Source organism: Polypterus senegalus, chromosome 7 (genome assembly GCF_016835505.1).
Source record: "Polypterus senegalus isolate Bchr_013 chromosome 7, ASM1683550v1, whole genome shotgun sequence".
In the NCBI taxonomy this organism is placed as follows: domain Eukaryota; kingdom Metazoa; phylum Chordata; class Cladistia; order Polypteriformes; family Polypteridae; genus Polypterus; species Polypterus senegalus.
In genome coordinates this window covers 76985759-77000373 of record NC_053160.1, presented here as the reverse complement: position 1 = coordinate 77000373, position 14615 = coordinate 76985759, and the positions used below count along the sequence as shown (strand labels likewise).

Genomic DNA, 14615 nt, shown 5'->3' with positions numbered 1-14615 from the left:
AAAAGCTTTTTTCACAGTAATTTGTGATAATTGTAGTTTTGTTGTGAACTGATTAAACAAGGGCTACCAAATTTGGACACTGAACATTTCAAAGGGCTCCAGTCAGCACTGCATTATTCTGAACACTGAAGGATTTTTCACATCTCATACTCAAAATAGATACTCCAAAATGTAAAATACTGCTCATAGACGTGCCTGAAGATGACTTATACTGAAATTATATTGAAAACCGAATAAAGGTATGTTTGCTACAATACCCTCAATATCCAGAATTTTTAGAATTTCTCGTCAGATTCCTTCCACATTTTGCAGCTTTGCCTCTATGGATTTTTTGATCAGCCACAGCGTGAATTAACCCTAACAAATGCTTCTGGCAATCCTTCTTCCACTGACAGCAATTTTAGGAGCAATATCCTCAGCTGAAGTAAATGTTTTAACTCAGGTCTGTCTGGACTATATGCTGCCTACTCTAACTTAGTAATCATATACCTTTACTACAATCTTTTTGAGCCCTTGCGTAGATCATTCTCCATGGCCTCATCAAATTCCATCAACATATACTGTAGGTTTTTAATTTGACCACTGACACAGCTGTTGGTACCTCTCAATCAAATATAGAAACACTACAAGTAAAGAAAGACCACTTTCTTCAACATATTGCTATTGTCCACCAATTATTTAAAACGTTGACACCAAGGCAGGCAATACTATCCTTCTAGCCACATACACTACTGAGGTCTTGAACAGTGTCCACTCAGATTCTAAATCTTGACCCCTCCAGAGAAGCAGTCATTTTTCCAGAACTTACTCTATATAAAGGCATATATTAGTTATGCCCAGTATATCCTCACTACTCGTTTGGTTCTTCTACTTATTCTCTCTACCTTCAAGCCCGCAAGTCCAGAACATATATCCTTAGATCAATGACACAAATACAACGTCAGTCCTTGAACTTTGGACAAAGGTACTAGCTACTTAGAAGTATTACAAAAAACTTATAGCAATTTCATTTGAGGGTTACCTTTCTGACAATAAAGAATACTGCTACTGGATATATAATACTGGTCTCTGTGAACTCACTCACAGCACCTCATGGCTAATTTGCATGCATAAGCCATGTGCTTATGCTATGATCGCAAATAAGCCTTAAAGGAGCTCTCCTCATCTCCCTCCTTGAATCAGAATGAGAAATGAAAGATGTATTACTAGTTACAAGGCATTTCTTTCTACTTGATGGAAGAAAAAAGCGTGAGGCATCTGCACAGATAAAGAGCAAAACAAAAAAGGTGTTCCAGCTTCACCTGGTGCTGCAACAATTGTATAATTTGTTCTATCTGTCTTTTACTGTTTGAAGAACAGTAGGGGAAGATGTTAGCACTGCTACCTTACAGTTCACATCACATTCTTGGCCACAATAATCAGTCCAACACAGTTGATAGATGGTTGCGTAGCCCTTAGGGAAACTTAAAACCATTATAACTAACTCAAAACTAGTTCAGTTCCTCCTTCCCCATTGATTTCAATGCATTTCGTAGAGCTGTGTGTTGTGTGTTGCCTGCAGTGGGACAGTATGCCATATGGGACAGTAGCAGCATTTTCTGAATTTATTCAGGTTCAGTTCCATAACTGACTAAGCAGCATAAGGAATGGATACATATATATATGATAGGATTTAGGAATACAATAGTCGTAAAAATTAAATAAATGAATGAGAAAATATGTAGGGTTGCCAGATTTTATGCATGTCTACTTTTTACTATTAAATATGCCAACACTTTTTCAGTTTCAGTGTACTGTTTCACTTGTATTAATCATATTTTGTGACTATAATAATAATCTTCAGGCATTGCATTCTAATCATTTAAACTCTCTGTGAAGCATACACTTTCAAAAAGATCATATTCAGAAGACAATGAGAGCGCTGATTAAAACATAAAACCTGAAAATATCGTCTTTAATATCAATGTACCAATATAAGGTTTTAAATAGAAATATTGTTTGTTCTACTTGAAATGAAATGGCTCCCCTTGTAGGTTCTGGTCAGTCTTACTGGCACAGGCTTTGACCCTTGCTTTGGTTTATATGCATTTCAGGTAATGGATGGATAGCCTCAGTTGGTCTGACAGTAGTTATATAATAGTAGGAGATATGATTACAGTTTTTCCACACACAGCATAATAAAATTCATAGGATTTGTATATGTGAATCCAGGGAGAGATTGAATCAGATAAATGATGTGTGGGAATAGCTTTTCTCTCTTCAGGATTTCTGTTTTACTTCAAAAAAGCAGCCATTCTTTCATTTATCTGCTGAGCCTGGGGTGAAAGCAATCATCAACCTGCAAAGAAGGTTTAACAGCTTCAAAAAGGAAAGCTGCAACATTTTCAAAAGCCAAGGCTTCATTCCGTCAGAAAGCAGTGAATTATAAGGATTAACTTATGACTTACCATTCGTGACTTTATTGTAAAACAATAACCAAAATCAAGGGTTGACCTTTAAATGACCAGATTTTGGAAACTATTGCTCACCCTGTATTTACAGAATAGATCACAAGTGATGGAAAGTTTAACAGGCTTTTTTAGGTAAATGCTAAATATAATATTTTTACCATTTTGAGAATATATTGTACTACTTCTGTTTTATTTTTAACAAATTATATTCCAAAACATTCATAAATAGTAGTACTTAAAGGGCAGATGGTAAATTTGACATCTACATAAGCAATAAACAGGCGTGAAAAGACAACATCTTCAAAATCTTTAATCCGTTTAGTTCCCTGAGGAATCTCTGCAGGAATGCTATCATACGGTTTCAGACAATTAACTTTTTCAAACACTTGTAAGCTGCCTTTTTTATGAAGAGTTCATCTACTAATCAATCTGTCAGACTTAAGTTACAGTATACCTCAGGGGTTTAATCTTGTAATTACTTTATGATTAAAGTTATCTACAGTCCGCATCTGCATGTATTCACACCTTTTATTTTTTTAAAACTGCCTTATGTCAAAACTACTCTTTAGTATCAGGAATGTCTAGCTTAGTTTCATGAAACTCCTTTTGAAAATATAATTTTTTTTACAAAATTTTAATATATATATTTAATATTTTAAATATTTAAGACACTTGAATGAATCATTTTTTCTCAGTACCTCTTCCACAATAACTATTAATTAGAAATGAAGAAATTTGATGATAAGCAAATGCATTATGATGAAAATTATTACCAAATTAAATATACTGGCTATAAATTAGTTAATATGTACAAGTTATATTCACTAGTGAATACATATGAGGATTGGTTATGTATCTGCCTCGCAGATGAAGAAAGAACATTTAAAATGCAAGCTTCCCACTGAGTTTCTGTTCTTTGGTGCATTTTACAAAGGAATCAACAGGTTAATCCTGCAATAGAGTATACTGCCGAATGGCTGAATTATTCCTTTAACACTGAGAAAGACATTTTATTTTTTCTGTATAGCATTAAGATAGTAAAAAAAGAACTCAAAGAAAAAAAATAACAAATGAGATTGCTTATTTGTAAGAAGAAGAGCTTCTTTGAAAGACATTAATTAGACAGCCCTTTATTCTGTGAACTTATTGTTGTATAGCAACTGCACTGATGCACTGTTAGGGAAAATATTTAATCTTTGCATTGCCTATTTGGAAGATTTTATTTTGTATGTTAATTGCGTTAAGAAATGGCCACTGGCTTTTACATTGGAATAATATTTGTTACAAAGAGTCAAGTCTTCAGTCTTAGTGGAACATCATTGTAAAAAGCAAAGCGCCATATTGATGTACAGTAGATGGTTATGATGGTAATTTCAGTAACAAAAATGAACATGTAAGGAAAGTCAAGAATAGAGCCGTACTTATGAAACATCATATTATATTCTCAAAATGTTACACTGTGTTATTTTTATATTACTTATGAAATCATTTGTAATAATTATAGTGTATCTTTTCTCACTTTTGTACACTTTAAGTTCTTATACTGTTACTTTTTTAAAGAATTTTTCCTTGTAAGCATGGGCAAGTTTTTATTTGCATTTTAGTATATTTTTCAGTTGATTTTTGTAATTAATGTTTATCATAACATTTTTATAAGATTTCCTGAAATGTTTTAAACAACGTACAGTGGAACCTCGGTTGATGAGCATAATTCGTTCCAAAACTCTGGTCGTAAACCAATTTGGTTGTGAACCGAACCAATTTCCACCATAGGATTGTATGTAAATACAATTAATCTGTTCCAGACCATACAAACTGTAAGTAAATATATATTTTTTTTAGTTTTTAAGCACAAATATAGTTAATTATTCCATAGAATGCACAGCGTAATAGTAAACTAAATGTAAAAACATTGAATAACACTGAGAAAACCTTGAACAACAGAGAAAACTAACACTGCAATAGTTCGCGCTATAGTGCTAGGAACCGCTCACTAAAAACACTTTTTTTTAATGAGTTTTAAGCACAGGGAAAAAAATGAACATTTGAAAAATCTGTAATTTAATAAACCACCAAGAAAAGTTGCCACAATGCACGCTATGAACCGATCACTGTAAACAGAACTGAAAACAAAAACAAGCCTTTTCTACCTTTAGGCTGTTATTCCTTGAACAGTATAATTCTGGCCTTTCTGTTCATTTAGAAGGGTTCCTGAAAAAGTGCCTTGGTTGACATTATTGGAGCAACGGTATAAAGGTCAGCACATGATAAGGGTAAAAACAGTGTTGGTGTGAGATTATGAGATTATTGTGCCAAAATCTTTTATTGGTTAATAAACTTTCTTTTGGTATTAATATTCTGATTTTTGATTAACGCTTTGAACATGATGACAGATCGGTTAGACTCTTGGTAGCAGTTATAGCTTCAATTTTAAACATTTTATCCCCTGATCCCTTTCATTAAAAATATTCTGTTATCTTTCTGAGTCAGTACAATAATCATGCTACAGTGGATAACACAGCTGACTCAGTCCTCCAGCAACTTAGTTTCAAAACTGTGTCCAAGTATGTGAAGTTCATTCTTTTTCCCTGTGCCCATATGGATTTTCTCTGAGTACTCAGGTTTGATTCCATAACCCTAGAATATGTGTGATAGGTTAAATGGTGACACAAATTTATCTGGTATCACTTAAGGAAAGTGTGTGTGCATGACTACCTCCTGATGGCCTGGTGTTCTATTAAGTATCGGTCCCTGCTTTCAGAATGATATTACTGGGCCAGTACTGGCAAACAAAGCGAGTTTGGGAAATGGATTAATGGATTCATTGATCACTTTGTCATGAATATCTCTTGTGCAAAAACTTCAAATCACTGGATGTTCAGACAATCACATGCAGTGTGTAATCTTAAATGTGATCATCCATTTGTTCACACCATATTCAATGTCAGATATGAATTTCACCAAGAGCGCCATTTAGGAGTGGCAAGTGGGGCAATTGTCCCAGGACCCGCGCCAAAGGGGGCCACGCTTTTGAGGTCCACGTGTCCCATTCGAGCAGATTTGTCAAGTTATATTATCCAGTATATACAGTGGTGTGAAAAACTATTTGCCCCCTTCCTGATTTCTTATTCTTTTGCATGTTTGTCACACAAAATGTTTCTGATCATCAAACACATTTAACCATTAGTCAAATATAACACAAGTAAACACAAAATGCAGTTTTTAAATGATGGTTTTTATTATTTAGGGAGAAAAAAAATCCAAACCTACATGGCCCTGTGTGAAAAGTAATTGCCCCTTGTTAAAAAATAACCTAACTGTGGTGTATCACACCTGAGTTCAATTTCCGTAGCCACCCCCAGGCCTGATTACTGCCACACCTGTTTCAATCAAGAAATCACTTAAATAGGAGCTGGCTGACACAGAGAAGTAGACCAAAAGCGCCTCAAAAGCTAGACATCATGCCAAGATCCAAAGAAATTCAGGAACAAATAAGGACAGAAGTAACTGAGATCTATCAGTCTGGTAAAGGTTATAAAGCCATTTCTAAAGCTTTGGGACTCCAGCGAACCACAGTGAGAACCATTATCCACAAATGGCAAAAACATGGAATTGTGGTGAACCTTCCCAGGAGTGGCCAGCCGACCAAAATTACCCCAAGAGCGCAGAGACAACTCATCCAAGAGGTCACAAAGACCCCAGGACAACGTCTAAAGAACTGCAGGCCTCACTTGCCTCAATTAAGGTCAGTGTTCACGACTCCACCATAAGAAAGAGACTGGGCAAAACAGCCTGCATGGCAGATTTCCAAGACCCAAACCACAGTTAAGCAAAAAGAACATTAGGGCTCGTCTCAATTTTGCTAAGAAACATCTCAATGATTGCCAAGACTTTTGGGAAAATACCTTGTGGACTGATGAGACAAAAGTTGAACTTTTTGGAAGGCAAATGTCCCGTTACATCTGGCGTAAAAGGCACACAGCATTTCAGAAAAGAACATCATACCAACAGTAAAATATGGTGGTGGTAGTGTGATGGTCTGGGGTTGTTTTGCTGCTTCAGGACCTGGAAGGCTTGCTGTGATAGATGGAACCATGAATTCTACTGTCTACCAAAAAATCCTGAAGGAGAATGTCCGGCCATCTGTTCGTCAACTCAAGCTGAAGCGATCTTGGGTGCTGCAACAGGACAATGACCCAAAACACACTAGCAAATCCACCTCTGAATGGCTGAAGAAAAACAAAATGAAGACTTTGGAGTGGCCTAGTCAAAGTCCTGACCTGAATCCAATTGAGATGCTATGGCATGACCTTAAAAGGCGGTTCATGCTAGAAAACCCTCAAATAAAGCTGAAATACAACAATTCTGCAAAGATGAGTGGGCCAAAATTCCTCCAGAGTGCTGTAAAAGACTCATTGCAAGTTATCGCAAACGCTTGATTGCAGTTATTGCTGCTAAGGGTGGCCCAACCAGTTATTAGGTTCAGGGGCAATTACTTTTCACACAGGGCCATGTAGGTTTGGATTTTTTTTCTCCCTAAATAATAAAAACCATCATTTAAAAACTGCATTTTGTGTTTACTTGTGTTATATTTGACTAATGGTTAAATGTGTTTGATGATCAGAAACATTTTGTGTGACAAACATGCAAAAGAATAAGAAATCAGGAAGGGGGCAAATAGTTTTTCCCACCACTGTATATATTTGAGATGCTTCTAAGAGGAACCCTTTAAAAATCCCTCTTCAAGGTCAAATTCCGTACATGTCAGAGTATACTTGCAATTTGGGTACTTCTGTAGAAGAGGCCCTGCAAATTTCCGCATGACACCACATCGCATTTCTTGGTATTGTCATGAATTATGAATTCCACTTTTTTAATAGGTTACATTGTTATATTTTGATACAGTCATCAACCCTTTTGATACAGTCATACAGTTATCTTGCAAAAGTTTAGTTGAATACTGTAATGAGAAAATCTGGTGTATGTTAAGATTACTTTTATTAAATTGGAGTGCAAGTTTATACAGTCCACACATACCAGTAACAGTATTTGATGTAACCGGCCCCGCGTGAGGTTGGTCAGTCCTAGGCCCCGCACACCCCTTAGGCCGCCTCTGAATTTCACATCAGGTCAAGATATTAACTAAGCCTAAATAGGATTACAGATGTACTGATATGGTTATAACCCTCAGAAATGGAAAAAAAATGCCCCAAATTAATTGAATCACAGCCTTAAGTAAAAAAAGTGAAAAGGGTCATGTTACACAACATCAGGTTACACGAATTCTAATTCTAGACACATAACTACACTAATTGCAATACAGGTCTACAGGTATACAGTGTATAATTAAACTTGTTCACCCTGATATTAGATATTCTAGGCAGTCAATTCAGCTTAAATTTTACAAGTTACTCTTTATTGACTTCTTTGAATATCACCATTCATGTTCAATGACATTCAGTTATCTAATTTGTTTATAAAAGCTCTTATTTACCTATTCATGTAGCCAGAGGTTAACCCTGCAACAGGTCCTGTTTCACAGCCCAGGAAAAGCAGAAACACAAATGCAGCTGAACAAAGCATGTTGGCAGCCATGCCCAGTTTAACAATTCCCACGGGGGTGAGGTTGCACTTTTTCACCAAGTAGCCCCCAAGAAACATCCCAAGGCACACACAAGGAATGGCCGCTACTCCTTGAAAGTCAAGCAAAGATAGAAAAGCAAGTTATGACGAAAATCATTTTTAAGTAAGCGTGCTTATTGAAAACATTCTAATTTTAGCATTTAATAAATATGTGGATTTTCAAGCATCCAAATAATCAAAAAGGTGGAGGAACTGGACAACAGCTGTTTGGATAATCCAAAAAGAAAGGCACCATTTTTGTGTACACACTGGCTGAGTTAATAAAAGCATTAGGCATTTTGAGAATGACTATCAAAACACAGACTGACAAAACATTATCCTAATTAAATAAATGAAAAATCTTAAACACAAGCTCAGTGGGCATTGACTACCCACTTGTTACCAAAAGACTGAGAAAGACAGTGACCAGAGCTTGTGCTGTCATCATAAGGAGACAAGTAGAATAAAGAAAAGTAATTGTGTCCAGAGTACCACAAGATCAGAAGCAATATATTTTCCCACAATTTCAAGTCATATTCAAAAATGTTCAGACCTACGTGATAATGATTCATAATCACACAATAATAAATGCTTTCATACTAGCAGTCCAATATTTACCTTATTGTATATTGGCAAGTCAGCCTAATGGAGAACTCGTAACACAACCAAACGGCTAAATAAATCACATACAAAGTGTCTTATATCTTCCTGCAAAATTAGTATGACTAGTCAATTAGTGATATTACTGCCGCAAAACTCCATGGGAAACTGGGTTCAGCTTGAGGCCGATTATAATCTGTGTAGAGTTCACATTTTTTGTATATGTTTGCATGGGTTTTCTCTGGTTTTCCTCTCATATCCCAAAAATATATGTGTTAGGTAAATTAAGGACAGTGACTGTAAGTAAATTTTTGTGTGTGATTCAGTGTGAACCACAATGAACTAACATCTCATCCAGGTATGATTACTCTTTTGTGAACGGTAATGATAGGATAGTTTCAGTTATGGACTGAGAAGGTTCAAAAAGTGGATTCATGAGTGAATAGAAAATGTCAGATATGACACACCAAATCCATCGCTTCTTCGCTTTTCATCTTAGAGCAAACATGTATAATTTTACATCTCTACAACTGACTGTGATTATTGCTTAAAAAAGTAAGAAGTCTGACACATGTGAAAAGGCCAATCAAAACTGCCAAGATTCCTGCCTTGGCCACATGATGATAGCTATTTGCTTCAACTTACTGATTTAGCTCTTGGTATAGTTATTATTTTGCTCTTTTTTCTATAAATTCACCTAAGGTATTTAGAAAACTTATTTATATTTTCAATATGTTCATTTACTTCTAGATATGTTTATCCCTTTTGTACTGTACACTGCACACGGATTATATAAATGCAAATAGAATAACTTGGCAGAGAAGACATTTTTATTAATAGTAACATAATGAAGTACTTTGATGTTGTATTAGATGCCCGTATATTGCACTAGTTTCAGTTATCTTTTCAGTGTAGCTGATTTCAAGTGAACACTCACATGTAACCTGGAAGTTCATTGGCATATACAAAAGGTTACAATTGTAAGGCTGCCTTTCTGTTGGTTACTTCTAGAGGGAAAAAGACTGCTGACCCATTCATAGTTGCCATAAGCCAGGGATGTCCAATTCCAGTTCTGGACAGCTGCCGTGGCTGCAGGGTTTCATTCTTGCCATCTTCTTAATTAGTGACCAGTTTTTGCTGTTAATTAACTTCTTTTGCCTTAGTCCTAATTAACATGACTCGGACCCCTTAGCTGTTTCTTTTTCCTTAATTAGCAGCCAAACAGTACTGAGACACAAAATGAGCTGCCACATGACCAGCACACCACACTATCTAAAAATAATGAAAGGTGATGGTCTCAGTATGGCTGATCTGCTCAGGTCACTAAAACGTTTTGGCGCTGTTCTTAGACAAAACAGAAATCAACCGTTTTGGAAATGTCACTGTGGCAGAATGAAAGCTAACAAGCCATGGAATTAAATAATGAGCTTAATTAACAGCAAGAATCGGCTTCTCATTAAGAAACTGGTTGTAGTGAAAGTGGTGGGAGTTTGAAGCCCTGAATTAGCTGGTCATCTGTTGGCTTGTTTCACATCTCATTTCTGTTTGGCTGCCATTTAATAAGGAAAAGAATCAATTTGGAGGACTGAATCCTTAAAAACTGGACTATTAAAATGAAAGGAAAAGAAGTTACTTAGTATTGAAAAAGGGTCACTGATTAGGGAAAGGGTTAGAATGAAAACCTGCAGCCACTGCAGCCCTCCAGGAACGGAGTTGGACACCCCTGCCTTAAGCCCACAAATCCCCTTGGGATTAATAAAGTATCTATCTATCTATCTATCTATCTTTTGCTAATATAGTATAGAGGTACTTGGTATGCCTAAAGACCTGAAAGCTAATTGGTAAAATTCAAGTTTTCAGGTTTTCCCAGGAATTAAAGAAAATATTAATTGCATTTAAAATATTATATATTGCCAATATGTGTTATAAATTAAAGTCAGAATTGATTGTTTTACTTCATTTTTAATAACTTATGTGTACATAATAACTTATGGAGAATTTCCTAGGATGTCTATTAGTAGGGAAACTGAAAAGTGTAGCACAAATGCCCATTTTTTTAATTAAAAAAATCTTCTTACCTCAAGAATTTAACTGATGATGGATTTTCCTCCAGACTCAAAGGATATTGTTTGAATTTTAATGAAAGATGAAGGAAAGGGTCTTTTCTTTTTGAACAGTGGTTTTTGTGCATCTTTTTGTGAAGCCCTTGCTTTATGATGTCAGAGACTAACTTTATATCTGATTGGTTGGAAGGCTGTCTTGGAACAGCGAGATTCATGTGGTTCTAGAAAAAATAGAAACCAATATTGGATCCATGAAAAGTTTAAATTCCTTGAATCTTTTCTTATATCTTATATCCAGCTGTTCATAGAGTAAGTCTACCGACTATTCTGTAGACATTGTTTAATGATGTTGTGTTCTTTTCTTAATTTGGAGACCATAACTGCATACAGTATTATAGATGATGCCTCAAAAGTGCATTATACATAGTAAACTGAATCTTCCATGAATTGTACTCAACATGTAGTGCTAAGTAACACAATATTCTATTAGCCTTCTGTAGTCTATCTTTTTGCGGACAGTGACATATCCAGCAGGAGCCATAAGTCTTTATCATAAAACATGCCCTCTAATTTGCATTAAATAATTAATGTCTAAAATTTGTATTTCCTACGTACGGTATATGGCGTACTTATAATCTTGCTCAATTTTCAGTATCTAGTCTAGTGCCATAATAAGACCAATGGCTAAAAAGGATATTTAGAAAGACAAAAGAAATACAGAAATAATTGCTTCCTCTGTGCTTTAAGAGCTTATTTTAAAATATTACTGATTAGATCCTGCCATGTTTTGAAAAAAGTCTGTACAGATCCTCTAACTGAGTATTTGATTTTTTCCAATTTCAAATAGTATAACACATCAGTTTCCCACTGACTTAAAAGAGGAGAGTTTGGGTTCTTCCAGTTTATCAGAATAAGTCTGCGTGCCAAAAGTGTAGTGAATGCAATCACAGTTTGTTTGTCTTTCTCCACTTTAAACCCATCTGGAAGACCCCCAAACACAGCTGTTAATGGGTTAGGAGGGATTGTGAGACCAAGGCTGTCTGAAAGGTAATTAAAAATTTTGGTCCAGAATAATGTTAATTTGGTGCAGGCCCAGAACATGTGACCCAGTGAGGCTGTGACTTGATTGCAGCGTTTGCAGATTGGATCATGTCCTGGAAACATTTTGGAGAGTTTTAGTCGAGACAGATATGCTCGATATATAATTTTGAGTTGTATAATTGTATGCTTTGCGCATATGGAGCTCGAATGAATTCTCTGTATTGCTACTTTCCACTCCTTTTGTGATATATTAATTGAGAGATCTTTTTCCCAGTGTCCTCTTGGATCTTTAAAATGGAGGGACTGTAAAATGATTTTATATATTGCAGAGATGGTGTCTGAGTCCTTGAGATTGAGCAATATTTTTTCCAGCATGGATGAGGGTGCAAGATGAGGTAAAACGGGAAGGTTCTGTTTAACAAAGTTCCTAATTTGAAGATAGTGAAAGAAATGTGTAGCTGGAATGTTAAATTTGGAATGTAATTGTTCATAGGATGCAAATACATTGTCTATATAAAGATCTCTAAGCAAGTTAATCCCACATTTTTTCCAGATATTAAAAACTGCATGTTTGCAAAGGTTGAAATAGATGGTTCTCTTGCAGAGGTGCCACAGATAAAAGCTTCTCCGTCTTAAAATGCTTTCTACATTGGTTCCATATTCTAAGTGAGTGAAGCATAATTGGGTTATTAGTATATTGCTGATAACTTGCGTTTATTGGGGCACAGCGCAGGGAATATAAAGAAGTACTGCAGGATTTTACTTCTATTGCGGACCAAGCCTGTGTATGTTCTTCTATTTGTGTCCAGGTTTTTATTGCTTGCATATTTGCTGCCCAATAATAAAACTGGAAGTTAGGTAGAGCCATGCCACTTTCTGCCTTTTGTCTTCGTCAAGTCAAAGTCAAAGTCAAAGTGAACTTTATTGTCATCTCAACCATATACAAGTATACAGATAGACGAAATTGCGAAGCTCAGGGTCCACAGTGTAACAACATGATGTGCAAATAGTAAATTAAAAATAGAATAAAAATTTAAAATTTTAAAATTAAAACACAAACAAGACAAGACATTGTGCAAAGATAGGACAAAGAAGTAGCAGCAATATTGATGTGTAAGATATGTAATATAATAAATAAATGAATAATAAATAATAGATATAGATAATACAGAAATTATCAGTGTATGATAATAGTTGTTTAAGATGTGTGTAAACAATGACAGGTCAGAATGTTTCATAGCAGAAGGATATCAAGAGTGTCAAAATACTTAAAGGTCAGTATGAGATTTTCAGTTCTTTTCTACATGCACACACATCTTTGCAGGACTGTGGTTTTCATGTATAAAAGTTCTGTTTTTAGTGGTGGTTGAGGCCTCGTGGAAGGTCCCAGGGGGCAGCCTGGTGTTAAGGAGTCTAACAGCTTGGGGTAAAACTCTCCTGCAGCCTGGCAGATTTGGCTTTGATGCTGCAGTATCTTCTCTTGGATGGCAGAAGTGTGAAAAGTCCATGTGAGGGGTGTAAGGGGTCCTGCACAATGCTGCAGGCCTTGCGGACACTGCGTTTGTAAAATATGTCCTGTAGTGAAGGGAGAGGCACCCCAATAATGTTCTCTGCTGTCTTCACTATCCTTTGCAGGCTTGCGGTCGGATATGTTGCAGTTGCCATACCAGACAGTGATGCAGCTGGTCAGAACACTCTCAATGGTGCCTCTGTAGAACATGGTGAGGATGGAAGGGGGAAGACGTGCTTGCTTCAGCCGCCTCAGGAAGTGTAGTCTCTGCTGGGCTTTCTTGATTAGTGATGAGGTGTTATGTGTCCACGTAAGTTCCTCAGTTAAGTGCACACCGAGGAACTTGGTACTCCTAACAATCTCCACATCTAAACCGTTGATGCTGAGCGGGATGTGGGCAGGACGTGATTTTCTGAAGTCCACGATTATCTCTTTTGTCTTGTCGACATTGAGAGATAGATTGTTGTCTTCACACCATGCGGACAGCCATTTCACCTCATCTCTGTATGCTCTTTCATCATCCCTGCTTATCAGTCCCAGCACCGTCGTATCATCTGCAAACTTGATGATGTGATTGGTGTTGTGCGTGGCTGTGCAGTCGTGAGTCAGCAGGGTGAAGAGCAGTGGACTAAGCACACAGCCCTGCGGTGCTCCAGTGCTCAGTGTGATGATGCTGGAAGTGTTGTGGCCCATCTGAACTGACTGGGGCCTCTCTGTCAAGAAGTCCAGGATCCAATTGCAGAGGGTGGTGTTTAGGCCCAACCTGCTCAGTTTTACAACCAGCTTTGGAGGGATGATTGTGTTGAAGGCAGAGCTAAAGTCTATGAATAGCATCCTGACATATGTGTCTTTTTATCCAGATGTGTCAGGGAGATGTGAAGGGCAGAGCATATGGCATCCTCAGTTGACCTGTTTGAGCGGTATGCAAACTGAAGAGGGTCAAGGGAGGCAGGGAGATTAGTCTTTATGTGTGACATGACTAACCTTTCAAAGCACTTCATTATGATTGGTGTGAGTGCAACTGGTCGGTAGTCATTCAGGCATGTCACTGATGACTTCTTTGGCACTGGTATGATGGTGGTCGACTTGAAGCATGTTGGGACTGACGACTGGCTCAGAGATGTGTTGAAGATGTCTGTGAGGACACCAGCCAGTTGACTTGCACATTCTTTGAGCACAAGACCAGGTATGTTGTCAGGTCCTGCAGCCTTCCGTGGATTGACTCTGGATAGAGTCCTCCTCACATCTGTTATGGAGAGACAGAGTGCTTGGTCAGTGGAGGGAGGTGTTGCTTTTCTCGCAGGCTCTTTGTTCTGTGCCTCAAACCGT

The 14615-nt window shown here is 36.9% G+C and overlaps 1 protein-coding gene across 5 annotated transcripts in view; it reads right to left on the bottom strand.

Moving 5' to 3' along the window:
* LOC120532665 (solute carrier organic anion transporter family member 3A1-like) overlaps window positions 1-14615 on the bottom strand; it is a 410803-nt gene that overhangs the window by 92417 nt on the left and 303771 nt on the right. For all 5 annotated transcript variants that reach the window (XM_039758919.1, XM_039758916.1, XM_039758918.1 and 2 more), the window contains one exon: window positions 7945-8143. In XM_039758919.1, coding sequence (XP_039614853.1) covers window positions 7945-8143 — 199 coding nt within the window. The remainder of the gene's footprint in view (window positions 1-7944; window positions 8144-14615) is intronic.